Consider the following 21,937-nt stretch of genomic DNA (forward strand, 5'->3'; position numbering starts at 1 on the left):
TTCACTGTGTGAATATGATTCTGTGTTGCACTTTTAAATAGTTACATGGGGATGTTTGACTGGGTATCAGGCAGTACAACATAACATGCGTTATAAAACATGATGCAGAAACATCTCGGGTTTAAAAATAATATATATTTTAGTATTTTTTTTATTTCAGCGTAAAATATATTGGAAAAAAGTATTTGGCCATATGATCACTGCATCTATACGAAGTAGAAAAGGAAGAAGATATAGTTGGTTTTTGCTTTGCAGCTATTACAACTTCATTGTCTAATGTTGAATGAAGTGTTTGTGAGAATGTCTGTTCATTTATGTAAAACTTTTGTGAGGCCAGAGGACACTGATGTTGGACCCTAAAGAGAACCGTGTGGCCCAATCTCTGTTCTAGTTTGTCCAAAATGGGCTTGATGCTCTAAAGGTCAGGGTTCTATACAAGTTCTTCCATACCAAAATCATCAAAGCATGCCTTTGTGGACCATGGTAGAGAAATTCTTATCAACACTCATAATGCAGTATTTCAAAACGTCTTCAAATGGTAAAGTGGAGGATTATAATTCAGGGGGACATTAGGGCTATATTCCAAACTCTGATTGATTAAGAAGTGTGTCAGGATACCTTATGTACTATATGTGCACATTTACAATGTGTACAAATACTGTAGGCAGAAATTATATATACAAAATGTAAACGCAGAGTAGATTCAACCAGAACTTTATCCATCAAAGTAGGTTAAAAATAAATGGTTCAAAAATGCATTTTGTTTTATCAGTTTATTATTTTTTTTATTGACTGATTCATTTCAAAAGCGAAACAGCTCGTGTACGCGCACGTCTTGCGGCGTAATATACGTCATCGGGCCGCGCCGTCGTTCTCTCTTTCTTTCGTCCTGAAGATGGCGGCAGGGGTGAGTAAGATGGAGAGTGGCTCCGAATTTTGCATTCATTTGTACTTCACCATCGCAATCCGCCCTGAATCTTAGCAATCGTTATTGTTAAACGGCACCATTGAACGCCAGCTCCGTTCTCGTTTACTTACGTCATGATTTTAAAGTATATTTGCCACGAACAATTTAGGCACCACTGTAAGAAATGTTAGCACTGCGTTACACTGACGTTGCATTTAGTAATGACGCCCATCTATCGCCCTTGCGAGGCTCGTGCCACGTTAGCTGTTTAAATGTGAAAATATATGTTTTAATTTCTTCGCTAAATGCAAATGGTCCTTATTTTTAATCCATACTCTCAACGCCTACCTATATTTGATCATATTATAGAAACGTTTTTGTATGTTACTATGTGATCGCTAGCTAGCGCCGATAAAAGCTGAAGACACGTGAATGCCAGACGTTGTTTCAACGTTTTTGTTTGTCTTCACACTAAATATATCTGTAAAGACCTCATTGGTTGCCCACCTTGTCTGGCCGGTTAAATAGTTTAGGGTAAGTAAAGGTACAATTTGGATGTCGTGTATGGCTAGACGAGAAACTCTCCCTTACAAAATACAATGCTTACTTCAGACTGAATACAGAGCAAATCATCGATCATTTAACTTTAAAAAAAAATAAAAAAAAAAGACTTACGATTATGCTTTACGTTTATGCTTTAATACATGCAAAAGGTCAAATATGATCAATCTCTTACCCCCCATTTTCCCAGACTCTGTACACGTATCCAGAGAACTGGAGGGCCTTCAAGGCTCAGATTGCTGCCCAATACAGCGGTGCTGCCCTCAAAGTGGCCAGCAGTGCCCCTGCCTTTACCTTCGGGCAGACGAACCACACCCCAGCCTTCCTCAACAACTTCCCCCAGGGCAAGGTAGATGGTGTATGATCCTTGGAACTTCTCAGATTGGTGTGGTGCAAATCAAAAATTGGTTTGACCGAATCACCTGCAGTTGTCTGTATTATTTATTCCAGTTCTTCCTATGTTCTAAATATCTTAAAATTTATTGCCCAATGATTTGTAGGTACCTGCCTACCAAGGAGATGATGGTTTCTGTCTGTTTGAGAGTAACGCCATTGCTCATTACTGTGAGTATCTCGATGTATCCTTAGGTTTTAGTAAAAGCAGGTGTCTTTAGCTTGACATCCTTAGAAAATGGTCTTGCATCATTTCAAAAGTAAGCTCACTTCAAGGTGGTGTCTTTATAATTTGATCAAAATAGGGCTGTCACAATTGAATCTTTATAGAATCAATTATCCTGTTACGTAATGCACCACATAATTGTGTAATCATCCGCCGCCAAACGAGTTAATTTTTTGTAATTGCTAACATGCATTTTATTCTCATTTATGATGAATGGACTTATCCTTTCACTGCACATGTTGGTACTGAGTGGATGGTATCAATGCGGTGTGTAGATTGTAAGTTGGACCTGAATTGAAGTGAATGTATGGAAGTTATTGTTATTTGAATAAAGTCCCGTTCTTCAGAGCACCTGAATTTTGTTATATCATGTCTATAAGGCTGTAACTATTGAGTCCTTTTAGAATCAATTATCCTGTAGATATTGCGTTGACTAAGTAATCACCCCAAAAAAAAACTTTTTTTGGGGTGATTACTTGACTAGTTAACTTATTTATTTATTTATTTTTTAATTCTCATTTACAAACAACAACAACAAAACATTACTTTGGTACGCCGCAAAGCTTGTCCATGTGTAAATGTGCTATCCCAAGCTGACTTGTTGGGCCTGGGTTTACTACAATTACAACCACTTCATTTTTGTGTCGTCATGTTTTGGGGGTGGCCTTTCTTCAAGGAGAGCTTGAGGTTGTCTTCACGTACTTTTAATATCGCTAACAAACGGCATCTAGTTTTGCTTGGACACGTTTGTACGTAAACAATAACGGCCGTGTCAAACCGCCTGCAATGGCAAATTGGGTCAGTAACGGGGCTAAAATCTAGACTTTACACCAATTTTTATCGGCCTTATCGGTATCAGCCGATAATTAGCATTTTATGCTGATTGGCTTTCTCATAATTCGCCATCATTGATCGGCTCCGCAAAAGACATTTACTCCGCGTCGCCATCGTGCACAGTATATTTGAATCCAAAAGCTAGTTTATTTTTAGCCTTGTCGCGTGTCTTTTGACGTAGTACTGTAAATATCTGACGGCCAATGAAGTTATTTATAATTTAAAAAAAAAAAAAAAAAAGTCGGCGGTGTGGAACAGACAACACGTACTGCCCGGATCAGACTACAAGGCAAATTTGGACTACAAGGCAAAAATGTCAGACTACTGCAATAAAATCTTGTATTCGGATACCACCGCATCCCGATCATTGGGCTTTATCTTGTCAACTCAAATGCGGCCGGATACGCTCATTACCGTGGCGATGACAACAAGAGTGGATCACGCCGACTGTATTATAAGGACAAAATGGGGGGAAACGTGTTGGTGGTCACCGGTGCTCAGGACAGGAGAGGACGTTCATTTAGGCTTGCTTGAGGTATGTTCACATACTTTTAATACGATACGGCTCGCAAGCAGGCAACAAAAATTTTATGTAGCCTAGCAAGCTAGCACTAACGGTTGTACGTAAACATGCAGCCGTTCTGTCGAATCATGATCTAAAATTTTGGTGTAGGTTAAGTAATTTAATTACAATAATTTAATTACAGTAAGTTACCACCCATTATTTCTGCCATGTTGTAATGTTGGTTTGACCTGATTAGAATACATGACCTGATTAGAGCAGTGATTTCCAACCTTTATGGAGCAAAGGAACATATTTTACAATTGAAAAATATCATGGCACACCAACAAACAAAAATACTTTACTTCCTGCCTTCTAATAGAAGACCATTCATTTGTTCTGTCTGTCACTGTGCCTCATTGGCATAAATAGAGGAACAATGATACATTTATTGTAAAAAAAAAAGTTTGAGCAATTAAGTACACAAGTATATACAGTAAATGAACAGGTCATTTAAATAGACGCATTGCTCCATCTTGTGATCGGATCGGTTATCGTTTTTTTAAACTCTGTGAACGGCCCCAAAAAACCTGATCGTGTAAAGCTTATTAAAATCATGTATGTTTCATGCATTGCGATGACTGACTTGAACAGCTTTTGAAAACGTTTTTGTTCTCAGAGGGCACGGAGAAGCTTTGTGCACCATGACGAGGTTAACCGCACACAGATTTAGTCTATAATGTTTCACTCCAGGGGGCACGGTGACGACTGGTTAGGACATCTGCCTCACAATTCTGAGGACCGCGGTTCAAATTCCGGCCCCCGCCTGTGTGGAGTTTGCATGGTCTTCCCGTGCCCGCGTGGGTTTTCTCCGGGTACTCTTGTTTCCTCCCACGTCCCAAAAACATGCGTGGTAGGTTGATTGAAGACTCTAAATTGCCTGTAGGTGTAAGTGTGAAGGGTTGTTTGTTTATACATACCCTGTCATTGGGTGGCGACCAGTTCATGGTGTACCTCGCCTCTCGCCTGAAGATAGCTGGGATAGGCTCCAACACAGCCGTGACCCAAGTGAGGATAAGCGGTACAGAAAATGGATGGAGCAATGCAGAATGCGGACAGGTTAGCCTAGCGTTGGTACATGCTAGCTTCGTCGAGCGACGTGAAGTGATCTTAACAAATCTTGCCGCGTCTCCTTATGTAACACCGTATAGTACATTCTAACTAGCAATGGCGTAGGGTATTTTAAAATATAAAAAAAAAAAATAATGCGTTACCTTGTGTACCGGCGTAGCTGCTTGTCGAGATGGATGTTGAATCATAGAAGTGGTATTCCAGCTCCACTTAGCAGTAATTACATCAGACTTTATTTACACCCATTTTTAATTTTAAATGACCCTCCCCACACTTCTGCTTTACTCCAACACTGCATGGGTCGTTTGCAAGACATCGTTTGTGTGGAAAATACGGACAGCGGCGCAAACATGTTTCCAGCGGAGCGTCGAGGTAGAAATTCTGCATCCACCCAATTTTGTAGTCTGCTTAGCCCATTTAGTCAACTTTTTTGCCAGCCCTAGATCAAAAGGTAACATAAAACACTAAAACCTTGAAATGTCTCTTTTTGCAAGGTCAATTCCTTTGTTATTGTTGTATACTGAATACATTTGGGATTCGTAACAAAAGAGGAAGACAAAAAGTTGATGAGACAAAAGTTCCAATACTTTTGGAAGGGACTAGATTCTCATGTTTTTTTTGGGGGGGGGGCTTTATTGTGAATATTGCGGTGACAATCTAATTTCCAAAGAATCTATCAATAATTACCTTTATTGTCATTAACATGCATGCATGCATGCACACAAAATTTGTTCTCTACATTTTACCCATCACAGTGAACACACACTTGTTAGTGGAACACACTGGGGCAGCTGTAGCACCCGGGGAGCAGTTCAGGATATCAGTGTCTTGCTCAAGCACACCACAGCAGTGAGTCCAGGGGGATATTGGTGGTTGGTCCGGTCTGGGTCTTGCACTTAGGTCCCCCACAGTGGCAGGTGATGATCTTAACCGGTGCGCCACGGCTGCCACATTTACATCCAAGAGCATGCATTTCAGTAAAACAGCCTTAGAAAAAGACTTTCAATGCAATACCTTCAGCATGCATAGTCAATTACATTAAATTGTCACATTTATCTAACTGTAGTGCAGCTTGGTATGTATACTTTGTGTGCTCATGAGTTTCATCCCCTGTCTTTGGGCAAGGCAGTGCCCAGCTATGGCATGTTGTCTTAATCTGACGGGGGAAGAGCAAATTGAGCATATTCATCCCAGTCATCTCTGGTTCAGTGAGTTAAAAAGGCTGGTTCATGCTGTGGTCACATTTAAACACAAAGATTAAACAAAAAATAGCATCAAAAGTGGTGCTGTGGTGTTAAAGAAAGCACTGAAGCAGTATAGACTTGTTCAACGTATCACTATAACTTTGTTCCCTTCAAATGTAGTGGGCAATGATGTCCTACGCGGTAGCACACCCAAGGCTTCAGCGCAGGTCCTCCAGTGGGTGAGCTTTGCTGACTCAGAGATTGTCCCTCCAGCCAGCACATGGGTATTCCCCACTCTGGGAATCATGCAGTTCAACAAGCAGGTGTGTAGCTTGTTCACATACTACTATTACACACATGAACAAAATTGCTGGTACCCTTATGTTAATGAAAGAAAAACCCACAATGGTCACAGAAATAATCTGACAAAAGTAATAAATAATTATTTTTTTAAATTTTGTAATTAAATAATAAAAATCATACATTGCATTTGAATTGTGGTTCAACAGAATTATTTCAAAAAAGCAAACTCATGAAACAGACTTTCACAAAAAAAATTATGGTACCCTTAATATTTTGTTGCACAACCTTTTGACGCAATCAATCGATTTTTGTAACTTCCAGTGAGACTTCTGCACCTCTCAGCAGGTGTTTTGGCCCACTCTTGAGCAAACTGCTCCACTTGTCTCAGGTTTGAAGGGTGCTTTCTCCAGACAGCATGTTTCAACTCCTTCCACAGATGTTCAATAGGATTTAGATCAGGGCTCTTAGAAGGAATTATTACCTTTTTTTTTTTAGATTGAAGGTATTGAAGATATTTCTGTGACCACTGGGTTCTTCTTTCATTAACAGAGGGGTACCAACAATTTTGTCCATGTGTGCAACTAAAATGACTACATCAGGTTTTTTTTTTTTTTTTTTTTTTTTGTGTTTTGTAATATTTTTGTGTGGGCGAGCAGATTGTTGTTCCTGCACTTTTCTCCATTGGGAAAATAACTTAGTTAAGCCCATCAGTGAATATCTTATGAAAACATTGTCAGCATATGTGACCCTCCAGCACAAAACCAATCGGAAGTCACACAGCTGTTTAAAGATCGGAAACAGCATTTTGGCATTAGCCTAGCAACAAGGGTTGTCTGACTATCCTCATGGAGTACTGTACCCTCAATAAAAGCATTTTGGGGGGGGGGGGGGGGGGGGTGAACAAAGGTAAGAAATTCACATCAATTCCAACTGGAAAGTGATCTTTACTAAAAAATAATTTCCTGCTGACTGAATCACATCTGAAAATTAATCTTAACGTAGTCAGTGCTTTATGGGCTCAAAACACGGCCCAGCGACTTCCTATCAGTTCCATGCTGGAGGGTCACACACATTCCTTACGGAGGCTGATGCATTTCTAGTTTACTTTAATAATGGCCAAAAAAAAGATCAAAATGCCAAGTCTCGTTGGAATCGCCACTTCAACCAGAGTATAACACAGCAAGAATTTTGAAAATGGGGTGAGGGAGTGTGGTGGGGGGGAGTGAATAGCGTTTTTGCGGAACACTTTAGTGTGATATCGTCTACAGAAAATCTGGATTTAAAAAAAAAAAAAAAAAAAAAAAAGCCTTCAAATTAGAGTAAAGCAGTGTAACTTCATTATTTCTCAACATCTCTATAAAAAGTCACACACCAATGTAATTGGTCATGCTGAAATAAAATACCTTTGGCAATATAGTGTTATTTTCTGGATTTAAGAGGATTTCGTGATTTTCTGACATCTTTGGCTTCCTCACACAGATTGTCTACAACTACAATCGATACTTCTGTATCATCTGCTACTCATTGAACTCCAGCCCTTAATTGGCTGACAAGTTTCTGTTAAAAATAGCCAGCATTAAATTCATAAAAGCGAAAGTCCCTGTGCTCTAAACTGACCGCTAAAAATTATCATGAAATTTTTAACTGTCACTTGCCCTAAAAAAACTCGCCTTATAGTAAAAATTAAACATGAAATGTGAGAGCAGTGTAGGCAGTAAGCAAAGCAAATTTATTTATATCGCACATTTCATACACAAGGTAACTCAATGTGCTTTAAATGATTAAAAGTATTTAAAAACAAAGACAAACAGCATATAAACATTTAAAACAAAGAGAAAATAAATAAAATAAAAATACAATTAAACCAGCGTACGGTGCAAGAAATATCATTTGAAAGTGGAAATGCTCTAAAAAGCTTCTAAAAAGAAGAGTTTTTAACCTGGACTTAAAAACATGCACACTTGGGGCTGAAGTCACTCCTGTTGCTAACTTGTGTGCAGCATACCGTATTTTCCGGACTATAAGCCGCTACTTTTTTCACGCGGTCTAAACCCTGCGGCCTCTGCAAAGATGCGGCTAAAATATAGATATATAAATGCTTAAAACATGACCGTTTCCCATAATGCACTAGGGTTTGGGCATGCGCAGATGCTTCCAGCGTGTAGAAGACGACGCTAGTTTATGGTGCACTCAGCGCAAAACGCAGCACGACACGGACGAACGCAAAATAGTTTTTATTTTTCACACCCTCATCATTGAAAGTACAAGAAGAAAAGCGTTTGATGCAGCTTTTAAGTTGAAAGCCATCAATCTGTCTATCGTGCTTTTTAAGCGGCACTCCGAGGTGAGTGGGAGGTTTGGATGACCAGCACCGAGAAATCTTTCACAAAAACTGGCTGCATGCGAAGATCATCCTTTTCTGAGGTCTGCCAGTGGATCTTAAAAGCATGGAGCAGTGTGAAAGAATCTACGATCACCAACGGATTTCGAAAGGCTGGACTGCTACATGAGGAAAACAGCACAACTTGAGCGGTAACTGTGTCTCGAGATGAAAATGACATTGAGCGCGACACCGACAGAGAGAATGAAATGGTGTGTGACGGAGAGGTTCTGAGGCTCTTCAACTCCGACACTGAAGAAGACGAACATTCTTCAGTGAGCAGGAGGAGGATGAATAAAAACAATGACTTTTCTGTTATGTTTGAGCTGTTTTACTGCCGTGTTACAAGCACTGTTTGGAAACAACTAAGGTATGTAAATAAACATTGACAAAATCTTTCTGTGTAAATATCTAATATATTATATAGTATAGTCGTATAGTCTGGTGTGGCTAATCTATGTATAATTTCTACAAATTTAGTGGGGGCAGCTTGTATTTTGATGCGCTCTGTAGTCCGGAAAATACGGTAATACCTAAATGCTGCTTCACCATGTTTGCTTTGGGACTCTGTGCTCCACTATTTGCCTTGAGTGTCGATCTCAGAGCCCTGCTGAGTTTATATTCCATTAGCATTTCATTCATGTATTCAGGACCTAAACAGTTTAGTGATTAAATAGACCAATAGCAGAACTTTAACATCTATTCTAAACTTGACTGGAAGCCAGACTTTAGAATTGGAGTAATATGGTCTGACCTCTTTGTTCTGGTCAGAACCCAAGCTGCAGCATTCTGAATGATCTACAGCTGTTTAATGCTCTTTTTTGGGAGTCCAGTCAGAAGACCATTACAATAGTCAAGTCTACTTGATATGAAAACATGGATGAGCTTCTCCTGGTCTGCTTGACACAAGCAAGCCTTCACTCTGGATATGTTCTTAAAATGGTAGAAGGCAGTTTTAGCAATTGATTTGATATGACTGTTGAAAGTCAGGTCGGAATGTTATCAGAATATCAAGGTTTCCGACTTGGTCTCTGGGTTTTTAAAGAGAGTGACTCCAGATATTTACTAACAGCAATCCTCTTTTCTTTATTGCCAAAAACAATTATCTCAGTTTTGTTTAATTGAAGAAAAGTTTGAACAGTCGAATCGGTTATGTACTTGTCATCAATTCTTTTTTTCATGGATTTATTTATTAAGGATTTTAGAGGCATTTGAAGTGCTTATTCCCTGTTTTTTCAAAGATTCTACCAAGATGGTACCACTTATCATGTTGTTAATTTTAGGCCTGTTTTTGGCCAAGGCTGTGTCCTTTCCATGGCACAGTCTTAATCTGATAGGGGATGATATTTTTTTCCATATTCATCCCGGACATCCCGGAGTTTAATGCTGGTTCATCCTATGGTCACAACTGACTTGAGGATTCTTAATGTTCTGAAAGACAACATCCATCACTGATTGTTCTATCGTCTTTATCCATTTTCTGTTTGCTTTTTATTGACCAGAATAGTCATTCTCCTATCTGGGTGTGCCCAGGCCACAGAGCAGGCAAAGGAGGATGTGAAGAAGCTGCTTGCAGTGCTCAACCAACACCTGAACACTCGTACCTTCCTGGTTGGGGAGAGGGTCACTCTTGCTGACATCACAGTGGCCTGCTCCATGCTGTGGCTCTATAAGCAGGTTAGCCTTATTCAGTATTCATACAACATAGCAGGGTTGCTTGCAAACCAGATTATATTTGACAAAAACATACATTTCATGCAATAGTCCCCAGAATATTTTCCTTTTGGTTGAAAGATCTCACATCCCTCCTTTCTCTCTGTCTAGGTCCTTGAACCATCTTTCCGTCAGCCTTATCCCAACGTGACCCGTTGGTTTGTCACTTGTGTTAACCAGCCCCAGTTCAAGACTGTCCTCGGAGCGGTCAAGCTGTGTGAAAAAATGGCCCAGTTTGATGGTGCGTCACTTGCTCACTCGTACCACGTTTACACATGCCTTCTATCTGAAATCTGGATAAGTTAACAATTATTTAAGAGTCAGATGGTTAAATGGCCTCAAACTGGTGAAGAAATTAAACTTTTGATTCTTTAATGTATTGCTTCTGGTTGTACTTTCTAGAGTACAATTATGCTTGGAAAGATATGACCAGATGTAACTTTTTTGACGGCAGACCATTAGGCATGAAAATGTGTTCATTAATGGACTCACTGAACTTAACCCCTGCCTGTAGACTTCACACTTGTCAGAAATCATTAATTTACTACTTAGAATTCTCATCACATCGTTGCATGGGACCAAGGACCTACAGAATAAATACTGGTCTTTTCTTGATCCAAGATGCCTGCCACGCAGAAGCGCACAGTTTATATTATGCTCTTTTTTTAAATGCAAGTATGATTGATATTCACTCACACTGCCAGATCAGATGATGCTTACGTGGCTGAATAGCCCCTGTGTGCTACATCAAGGCTGAATAGATACATAAGGATGGCTTGACTTTGTCATGTTCTAAGTTAATTTCATCATGACTTTGCAATACAAGTAAGCCAAGGAGTTGCATTAGTGAAGTCTAATTTTGGTGTCTTAGAAACAAAGTTTTTACTGTTTTGTTTTGTCCTGTAGCTAAAAAGTTTGCTGAGATACAGCCCAAGAAAGAGGCACCACCCAAGAAAGAGAAGGCTGGAAAAGATTCAACCAAGTCTCAGGAGAAGAAAGAGAAGAAAAAGGAGGAGAAGAAGCCTGAACCGGAAGAGATGGATGACTGTGATGCTGCTTTGGCTGCAGAGCCCAAAGCGAAGGACCCCTTTGCAGAGCTGCCAAAGAGGTAGAGCGAAGTACAACTTTGATCTTTACTTAAAGGTAGAGTATGCTAGCAAGCAAATCCTAGCAAGGTTTGACTCTAGCTTATTTCAGTCCTGCCCCACACATCTGCACAAAGAAATGCCCGCGCCTTGTCGCTCCTCTTCAGCAGAGAGCGCCGATGACTGTGTGCTCTGAGTGGCCACAGCCTGGCTGGTTGCTTTTGAACCCCCACCACCCCAAGTTCTCCGCTTACAGACCCTTGCAGCCGGTACTGTCAACAGCCACAGCGGCCAGTGCGATGCTCTGTTCCCCTGGCTGGCCCAGTTTGATGTTCTATTTATCAATTTAGCCGACGACTCCGTGAGAACAGTGAAGTGACATACTGTACGCGGTGGTTTTTCAAGCTCAGCCATGATGACGTCTCATCTCGGGCATGATACTCGCAAGCACACACAGATAATGTCCAGTTCCTTTTTTTTTTTATTAATTTATGTTACTAACCGGAGTTAAGTAATCCGGCCCACAAACTATAATAATCTCCGTTTGCTAGAGCTGCAAGTCCCTGCGAGCCTCTATATCCACGGTGGGCAGTTCCCTGTCTTTGGGCAAGGTGGTGTCTGGTTGTGACACAAATCTTAATCTGATGGGGGAAGAGAAAACAGTCCATATTCATCCCAGTCATCTCCAGTTCAGTGAGCGAAAGGCTGGTTCATCCTGTGGACACATTTGACAGCACAATGTGAAGATGCCCACCAGACATGTTGAACACGGTCTAAATTTAAATATCACTAACTTATCTATTTGTTTGTTCCAGTGCGTTTGTCATGGACGAGTTCAAGAGAACATACTCCAACCAGGACACTTTAACAGTAGCTATTCCCTATTTCTGGGAAAACTTTGACGCAGAGGGGTACTCAATCTGGTTTGCGGAGTACAAATATCCGCAAGAGCTTACAGAAGTCTTCAAAAGTTGCAACCTTATCTCAGGTGAGCCAAAACTAAGTCAATTTAAAGGTATTATTTTTCTGCTCGTACATTACTAGGAATTCAGATTATTTTTTTGTGCAAGCAAATTGTTGTCTTTGCTGCACTTTTTTTCCATCAGCAAAATTCCACATTCTTAATTTAGAAGCTCTAAATTTAGTTAATCTTTTAAGTCAGTAAAATTGATAGTTAAAACATTATCCATGGCAAAATCTGTATGCTAGGTAATGCAGTTAAAATGTAATTTTACAATCAAAAATACATCTGTTCTCAATTGGCTTTGCCCGTTTAGGCAGTGCCCTAACATTTGCCAAGGCTTTGTTCTTTCATGGCACAAAGTCTTAATCTGAACGTCGAAGACAAATTTTCATCAATGCTCATCCCAGTCATCTCTGATTCGGTGAGTTTAGGGCTGGTTCATGTGTGGTTACTATGTAAAACTGATTTCTACAAGACAACCTCCATCACTCCTGTCTAAATCGGTTTATTTGTGCTTACCGCTTAAAAATTGCCATCCCCACTGTCCTCTTTAGGGATGTTCCAGCGCCTCGACAAACTCCGAAAGAATGCCTTTGGTAGTGTTCTTTTGTTTGGTACCAACAACAGCAGCTGCATCTCTGGAATCTGGGTCTTCAGAGGCCAAAACCTGGCTTTCACTGTGAGTGCTCTTGACAACTGCAGAATCTATGGCCTGTCATCGTACTGTCATGTTTTGTTATTGTATAACACTTCAGCTACATCTCAACAGGCAGAAGTTTTCTGGGAGGGTTAAACATTTCATCAAACCTGCATAAGTACGCAGAATTACATTTACATGTAAAAGTACATGCAGTTCCACGAAACCAAACTATCAAAAGCCTTCAATAAATACAATACCGTCAACATGCATAGTCAATTTCATTTTAATTGACGCGTTCGTGCGCTTTGTTGGCACTCCGCAAGTTGTCATCCCCTGTCTTTGGGCAAGGCGGTGCCCAGCAATGGCACGTTGTCTTAATCTGACAGGGGAAGAGCAAATTGAGATCATATTCATCCCAGTCATCTCTGGTTCAGTGAGTTAAAAAGGCTGGTTCATGCTGTGGTCACATTTGAACACAAAGATTAAAATGTAACAAGTGGAGGTTGAGAACACATTGCACACGGTTTTAAATGCTCATCAAATGTTTTCAGATACTTGATACAACAGTTTCCTTGCATTTTATTTTTATGTATTTTTTTTTGTTTATTCCTTTCTTCATTGTGCATAGTTATGCTGTTGGACGAACCAGCTCATCTGACACTGGTGCACAACAAGCTTGCGAAACCTGAAGCCACACCACTGATATTCAAAAGAGCGCTTTGTTTTTCTTTCCACTCCCCAGCTATCTCCAGACTGGCAAATCGACTACGAGTCATATGACTGGCGCAAGTTGGATCCCAAAAGTGAGGAGTGCAAGACCATGGTGAAGGAATACTTCGCATGGGAGGGAGAATTCAAGCATGTGGGCAAAGCTGTCAACCAGGGCAAAATCTTCAAATGAGTGGACAGTGGGACAGATTGAACGAAAGCACTTTGCACCTCTGCTTGCGATGCTTCCCACCCTACAGACTTTGAGCCAACAGGTTCTAACACACCTGAAACTGATGGTGTTTGGGATTTGTCTGTGGCCCCAAACTTGTTTTGTCGTCACCTACAAAATAAAGCGTTTTCCACAATGCTTTTGGAGTTTGATTTGTGGTCTTACGCTAAACACGTATTACGCACACTCCCATGCTCATCCGTGATCTTGTCTAAACTACAAGCTATGTGCATGCACTGATGAAGCCTGCTTGGAGGAGTGGCGTAAACATCATCTCAGTGATTCCCAACTACAGTGCCCTGGCACATTCGTGTGCTGAAGGAAATTAGGGAACTTCACTGAAGTGGTCTGATGTTCTTTTCCCCTTACGAATGTACCTGTTTTACGGCAGTAACAAAATAGTGACCTATGTTTCACACTTTACACATGCAAACTTTTGGTTAAATTCTTATCCTCATCCTTATTTCAGTATGGTTAATATAACTTTTGTGATATTTTAGTTTGGTGTCCTGTGAAATTCTTCTTAAAATATTTGCCTGGGCCAAATGGATGGCGAAACATTGCTAAGACAACCAGAACAGTACAGTTGTGATTGATAAAATGCCCTGAGAAGCTAAGATACATTGAATCGATACAATGGCCATGAGTAGATTGACGAAATTTCGGTGTCAAGACTATTTTAAATTTCTCCACTCGTTTATTTTTCTTCAATCAAAACAAAAAATAAGTTTTTAATATGGCTTCAGCTGCACCTCTAACTTCTTCCTGCAAGGGGCAGCCAATACTCACTTTTTGAAAAGCTGTATAGCTGTTAGGAATCAGACAAAACGAATTTTGTGGCTTGCATAAAATAGAAATGTTCTACAGTCGACATTTGCTTTGGTGTTGACCTCGGTTTATACTTGAACAACTAAAAATGGGTGTCAGTTATCAAAGGTATATTTCGCTGCCTTTTGTCCACAGTGAGCTGGGATGAGTCCCCTCCCCACACACACATACTACCCAAATTACAGATGTATAAAAAAGCATCCCACAATGACATTGTGTAATTTTTTTTTTTTTCCCCCAACCAGCTAAGAGCAAATCCACTCGAGTGTTGAACCAGGGAGGCCATTTTAGTTTGCTCTGCTCTTTCATGGAAATAGAGAAAATGGAAATGTTCCCACAGCAGTGAACACATGATTCACCCATCCTGTGGGCCGCAGTCGAAGAGAGGAGGGCCGCTGTAACTTGAGCAAATAACTTCGCCCACAGCATTGTAGTGGCTACAACAATGCTGGTGGCAAATGGGTGTAGTTACAAGCGCCTTCCCGTTGTGCAAGGAAATGTAAAATCAACACAAGCATACATAGTTTTATGAGTTTTGGCAGATTTGCTACCTAACGGCAATAGCCCCACACAATAACCTGGTTCTCATGTTTCGTCCCTTCAGATTTACTAAAGTAAAGCGATCCACAAGAACAATCTGTTGTCTTGGGCCAATAGCAACATTTTCCATTCCATCTTTGCCAGTCTTTTCCTCTTGCTCGTTATGACCACTGTTTTTTTTTCTCCTTCCTCTTCTTGCACATTTAGTCCACACGAGTGATTTATGGCATGGCAAGGGGTGTCCCCCCCTCCCCACTCCCTAATATCAGTTGCAATGTAGGGCTACTGGGAAAGGAGGCGCACAGAAACTGCCTGGGTTTTCTCACAACTTTAGGTCCTTACATGGCTGTCGCCCACTACCCCGTGGGAACTTCAGACGTGGCCGTGGTTATTTGCCGAGTTTCTGCCTTTACATGATGGACAGTGAAACCTCCCAGATAGAACGCACTCCAGTCTGGGACATTGGTTGATCTCTGATTTGTTCGGATTTTTAAATTCTACCTATAGGATCTATGAGAGCAGAAATAATCTGAGCCAGGATCAAAATATCACCGTCCTATAATGTGTATTACCACGCATCTGCAAAGTAGTCAAAGCTCTTAATTTTTTAATCACATTTTGTGATGTTACAGCCTAATTCCCAAATGGTATGCATTGACACCACACAACATATTTTTCTATCTTTACACATTTATCAAAATAAAAACCCAAGAGATCAAATCTCAATAAGTACTACTACTCACAGGCTTTTGCCATTAAACTCCAAACTGAGAAATGTTGACAGAAAAAGGAACTGAGTCTATTTTGAAATAAACCTATTGCACAGAGGTCAGTCACCAACCATTGTGAAAGTTAAATCGATCGATCTATCTATCTATCTATCTATCTATCTATCTATCTATCTATCTATCTATCTATCTATCTATCTATCTATCTATCTATCTGTCTATCTATCTATCTATCTATCTATCTATCTATCTATCTATCTATCTATCTATCTATCTATCTATCTATCTATCTGTCAAATCTGTCTGTGAGTCACACTTCCGAACATATTTGCTCAAATTAGCTTTAGTCATATTATTAATAATAATGATATCCACCTGTCAAGAGACAGATCATGTTAACATAACCTTCCTAGAAAAAACATGATGTCCCATCACTCATGAGCTGTAAGAACAGGCCTGTGGGCCACTCACATGGCCCTTGGGGGCTACCTGGTGCCCTAGGGCATCATGTTGGTGATCCCTGCTATAACATAAAATGTAGACAAAGTGAAGCGCTTTGAACACTTTCCAGATGAACTGTAATTGCAGAGGGATTTTTTTTTTAAAGCAATATTTGAACATCTTAGTGGTCCTATACTACAGTGTTGAGCAAAATACTTAATATGCCCTGTAAATTATAATGAGGCCCTAGATCAATTTCTGTTTACACTAAAAAGTACAACTACAGGCGATCCTCGGCTTACAGTGGCGCCGACATACTATGTTTGGAGGTTACAAATGGTGTGCTGTGAACTAGTTTGCATAGAAGCAAAGAAGACGCGCATCAAGCAGGACAAGAAGGCACGCTCACTTACCGCTGAACTTACTGTTTTTCCATTTTATTTTGTTCTATTCATGGCACAGATGAGTTTTGTATGCAAATATTTACTGGAATTCTGACTTTATTACTGCGTTAGACTAGGTGAGTAATAGACTTGGGCGTGAGCTGATTTCTGTACAAATACAGGTGACATCACCGCCGTGGCAACGGAACTCAGAGGCCCTTTGTAATGTAAAAAGGTGAAACACTATTTCGGAAAACAAGGGACAATGTGTATAGCAGCTAGCAGCACTAGCAAACTATCATAAGCGGTTGAATCCAGTGTCCGTCTCTATATCGGGGATGTGAAACTTGTTTTTATTGCGGGCCACATTGGAGTTATGTTTTTCCTCAATCGGTGCAACCGCAGATGTATATTTGCGAGGAGTGTAACAAACAGTTCCTAAAGAAATCCCCATTTGGTACGTACCTTAATTGGTTGTAAATTCACGATTTTGTTCACCTTTGATACGGTAAGGGAACAAAAAGCAAAACAACTGCTTTATCTTTTGGGTAAACAGGAACTTATTTCATGACTTCAAATGAAAAAAAGTCAACAGCTTGAATCTTTTCATTTTTAGGAAAGTGCAAGATCAGTAGGTTGTCTTTTTTAGGAAAAGAAGGATACAGACACGTTTAAAATGAAAAGGTTGAACAGTGTCTATTATGCTATAAACACACACACACACACACAAATGGCACTGACACAGAGGTTGTTTAACAGCTGCTGGAAGTTGTGTTTGTACGGTGCTAAATTTATTTGTATTTTTTTTAAAAACATGGGTCGCCATGATGTCTGCTAGTGAGAACCAACGCTGTACTGTTGACTAAGCATTTGGCTAGAGTGGGAGGCACTTCTACTTGTTGTTCTTCACCTATTATGTTCTGTGAGGGAATCGTAATTATTGCCCCATCATTTAATTGAATGGTGCAATTATTACTGAGGTGCTTAAAAATCTCGACCGTGTCCCTCGAGGAGTCCTGCGGCGGGTGCTCCGGGAGTATTGCCAAGCTGTAAGTGGAATTCGTTTCCACAGAAGGTTGGACTTGCCCTTTGTGACCGATTCTGTTCATAACCTGACGGAATTTCTGGGCGCAGCAAAGGCGTTGAGGGGGTGCAGATGATGTAGTTCTGCTGCCTTCATCGAGCCGCAATCTCCAACTCTCACTGGAACAGTTTGCCGAGTGTGAAGCCTTGAGAAGGGACCACCAATGGAGGGATTCCACTTCCAGGATCACCAGGCTGCAACTGATGCTGAATGGGCAAAATCTATCACATAACATGGTGCTGTACAATGTTAGCATTAAAGTCCATTAAGGAGATGATGAGATAATATACTATGCTGTTATGTTTTATGAAGAATGCATGCATCATGTGTAATATTAGTGAGAGGTTTTCAGGACGTAACAAATATATTTTTTTTTACCAGAATAAAGCTGGAAGATAAAGAAAGACATTTTCATTTCACCAGCATCATTACATTAATTCAAAGAAAAACCATTTTACGAGAAAAATCTTTTTTTTTTTTAATATTTACGTTAAAGTTATAATATTACAAGAACAGCATCTGCATTTTAAGAGATACAAGTTGTCATTTTACCAGAATGAACTGATTCATTTCGAGAAAAAGAACAAATGGTCAGTTCCCAGCTTCCGCTGTGGTTCAAAACCGGGACCAATTGCCTAAAAATCTAAACCAGTTTCAGAATGAACATTACAGCTGCTGTTAGTCGAGAAGCTCTTATTGCGGTTCAGCTTGCGACGGACCAGAGATGTGAGACTTATAATTTGGACAAGGAATGTGCAGGTTTTTCTTCTTTTAAAAAGCTGAAGCCATAGCTGTGGGCCTTAAATAGACATGGCCGAAGCCTTTATGGCGCATAGGAGTCAGTTGGTGTAGGAATGTCTCCAAGTGGACAGAAACAGCTCTTAGCCGCCACACATGCACAGAGCCACCCTCTGACTTTAATAGAGGCTCCCTTACACTTGAGTTTGGGGTTGGGCTTAAAGAAGCACACAAACACTCAACATCAGGGGTAATTAAGGGCAAGAAAATTCATCCTTACTCAGCATTTGAGGGCTTTTACCCCATCGACAGGGACCTGTATACAGTATATTTCAGTTGTTAAGCAATGGGAACTCAGGGCTCAGACACACACACACATACACACAAAAAAAAAAAAGTACAGGAATGCATATCCAGCATTGTGTAACTGTATCCTAGGCAAGTTGGTGACCTCCAGATTGTTTGGGAAGACCTATCTCCTCCTTTGTGCGCTTAAAGTTGCACATTTCTCTGTGGCACTTAAACGCAGCATAGCAATTCAGTGCCGGAATGCAATGAGGGAGGTCAGAGGTGGGGGGGGGGGGGGGGGTGGGCTGAAGAGAAGAAACACAGCCCAAAGAAAGCGGCGGAGTGAGAAATGACACGGTATCATTACCAATGTAGACGCAGTTACATAACGAAATGATGTGTTCATTTCTCTGGCAGTTTGTGTTGCCTTGAAGAGTGTGCACGATGGGAGGGACGAGAGGCAGAGGTGAGGAGGAGGGAAAACAGGCAGCCCCTGCCTTTGTGGATGTGAAACCCCAGAGTAGCCTCCAGCTCATATTACTCCAAATCTGAAGGTGGCGCATGACGACTTCAACTGTCACTGGAAAGCCAAATGAACGCACTCTCTGATGGCCATAAAGTTGAAAAATATTGATCTTGGTAATTATCATAATGTGTCGAGGCTGTAGTATAACGAATACTACACTGATAACGTGTACCGGTGTAAAAAATAGCTTCCCAGACAGTTTGTGGCTTGGCTGTGTACTGTTTGTTCAATCTTCAATTTGGCCACCGGTTATAAATTCTGCCCTCACGACCAGTCCTGAGTCTGCACCGCCTTAATGAGCACAAGTGGTATCGAAAATGGATGGATAGTTATCAGTTCTCCTCATTAAACAGAAGTACAAATCGCAGCACCTCCAGTCAATCGAGTGGCCCGCAGTGTGTCAGCTTCTTTTGCAATGGTGGTAGCCGAGGGAGGCCCGGTCATATACTTCTGAGAAAACAACTACTATGACCCTCTTTTGAAAACGCGACACTTCTGTTTCATGTTTGGACTTGCCAGTGGGTTCATCCCACGCAAAGGAAAATAAAAGAGTTGGGGTGTTGAAACATTTACAGTTATGAGTGGAATGCGCAGCTCGGGGACGGTGTCTGCTTGTGTCGAAGAGCAACAGATGGGAGGTGTTCCCTCAGCCGGGAAGCGAACTCTTGCAAAACCCCAAATCACTCGGCCATGAATCCAGACTTCCAAGTGTGGTTTATCCGGGCACAGAGGGCCGACATCAGTCGCGAACGTACTCCCGCGTGTGTTCCATAACTGTGCTTCTGCGGAGATACTTCAACTGTCTCAATGCCGACTTGTATAAAATTGAATAAACGTTGGTGTAGTGACGGAGGTTTCTCAGTAACTCCATTACTGTGCAATCGATGTGGTGGCAGAAGCGAGGCTCAACTTGCAAAGGGAGGAGTGTGTGTGTGTCTGTCTGTGTGTCATCTCAAAGGGGAAAAAAAGTACAAGGCGCAACCAAAGTTCCTTATTACAAACTGCTTTGTGGCATGTGATATTTATCCATACACACAAAGGACATTGCTATGGAAACAACTCGACTAGTACCTGCCCCCCCCCCCCCCTTTGCTTATTATGTTGCTACAGCAACCACCCCAGAATAATCTGTTCACCCCCTCCCTGTTCTTCCCTCGTGTTTGTGAGTCATAACTGGCTGTTGAAACCACAATTCAGTGCGTCTCCTTTTTCCTCGCATTCTTTTCAGTGCCCAAGGAGCAACTTTGTGAATCATCTCTGTACGTGTTTGTGTTGGGGGGGACTTCCACTAAGTTTCATGGACAGATATACAACAATGATACGTTCCTATGGTGATGTGCGGGAGTGACATAACGGGTTCGACGGGCCGACCCAGGAGTTCTGACAACTAGTTAGACTTGAGTTCTGCACGTTGGCATCAGTTACCACTGCTTTGGACCGAGTTATTACGTAGTCGTTCGTGATTTTGGTTAGTAATTAGTTTTGAGGTGACCCAGCTTGTTTGCGCTGTCTGCTGATTCACTGTGCTCCGGAGGGGCAGAGTAGCACAAGATCATGTGCGTGGAAAATGCGTTATAATGCTACTAAGATTGTTGCGGGAGACAGATTGAATGAAGGATTTTCTGTTCTGGTGAATGGTCACATTCGTGAATGCCTTTGTTTTACTTTTGATTTACCTATTTAACCAAAGAAAAAAGATCAGGAGAAAGTAATTAGGGAACTGAGTTGAAACGCCTGCTGAACAGGAGTGGACAATTGAAAGAAAATCAATTTGTCTTGTTTCTTATAAGAAACTTCTTTGGAAGTAGCAATCCCCAACCATCTTGGAATCTCCAAGATCGTTCCAGATCGGTACGGTTCTTGCAAAACCCAAAATACACAGAACAGTTTTTCCTAAAACTCTTGAAATTCAGTTAAAACAATATAGTAGAATAATGCCATGATAAAACGCTAATGTGTTTGCATTTCAAAACTCCCACAGGATATATTGGAAATAATACATTTCAAGATGCAACGGTTTGCTAAAGCCTTTTAAGAACTGTACAGGCAATTTTCAAGTCACATTTTAACATGGCTGACTGATCATGAGGCGGCACGGTGGCCGACTGGTTAGAGCGTCAGCCTCACAGTTCTGAGGATCTGGGTTCAATCCCCGGCCCCGCCTGTGTGGAGTTTGCATGTTCTCCCCGTGCCTGCGTGGGTTTTCTCCGGGTACTCCGGTTTCCTCCCACATCCCAAAAACATGCATTAATTGGAGACTCTAAATTGCCCGTAGGCATGACTGTGAGTGCGAATGGTTGTTTGTTCCTATGTGCCCTGCGATTGGCTGGCAACCAGTTCAGGGTGTACCCCGCCTCCTGCCCGATGACAGCTGGGGTAGGCTCCAGCACGCCAGCGACCCTAGTGAGGAGAAGCGGCTCAGAAAATGGATGGATGGATGGATGACTGATCATGAACCTATTTGGATGCAGAGGACAGATGAGATAGGGTCAAACCATTAGTTGTGCAGACATATTACAATTAAAAAAAACAAAAAAACTTTTGCAACACTGGGGACATCAGGAGGTCTCACATGACATTTCTTATATCCCACAGACATGACATTGCTCCATTCAGTC

At 41.1% G+C, this 21,937-nt stretch overlaps 1 protein-coding gene across 1 annotated transcript; it reads left to right on the plus strand.

Moving 5' to 3' along the window:
• Positions 1-813: 813 nt before the first annotated feature.
• eef1g (eukaryotic translation elongation factor 1 gamma) lies at positions 814-13,901 on the plus strand. The gene is made up of 10 exons (XM_061787413.1): positions 814-907; positions 1,659-1,817; positions 1,969-2,032; positions 5,919-6,061; positions 9,955-10,098; positions 10,246-10,375; positions 11,041-11,242; positions 12,035-12,207; positions 12,738-12,862; positions 13,566-13,901. The coding sequence occupies exons 1-10, from the start codon at positions 896-898 to the stop codon at positions 13,722-13,724; spliced, it is 1,311 nt and encodes a 436-aa protein (XP_061643397.1). The 5' UTR covers positions 814-895; the 3' UTR covers positions 13,725-13,901.
• The last annotated feature ends 8,036 nt before the right edge of the window (positions 13,902-21,937 follow it).

This window comes from Phyllopteryx taeniolatus, chromosome 10 (assembly GCF_024500385.1).
Source record: "Phyllopteryx taeniolatus isolate TA_2022b chromosome 10, UOR_Ptae_1.2, whole genome shotgun sequence".
Taxonomy (NCBI): Eukaryota; Metazoa; Chordata; class Actinopteri; order Syngnathiformes; family Syngnathidae; genus Phyllopteryx; species Phyllopteryx taeniolatus.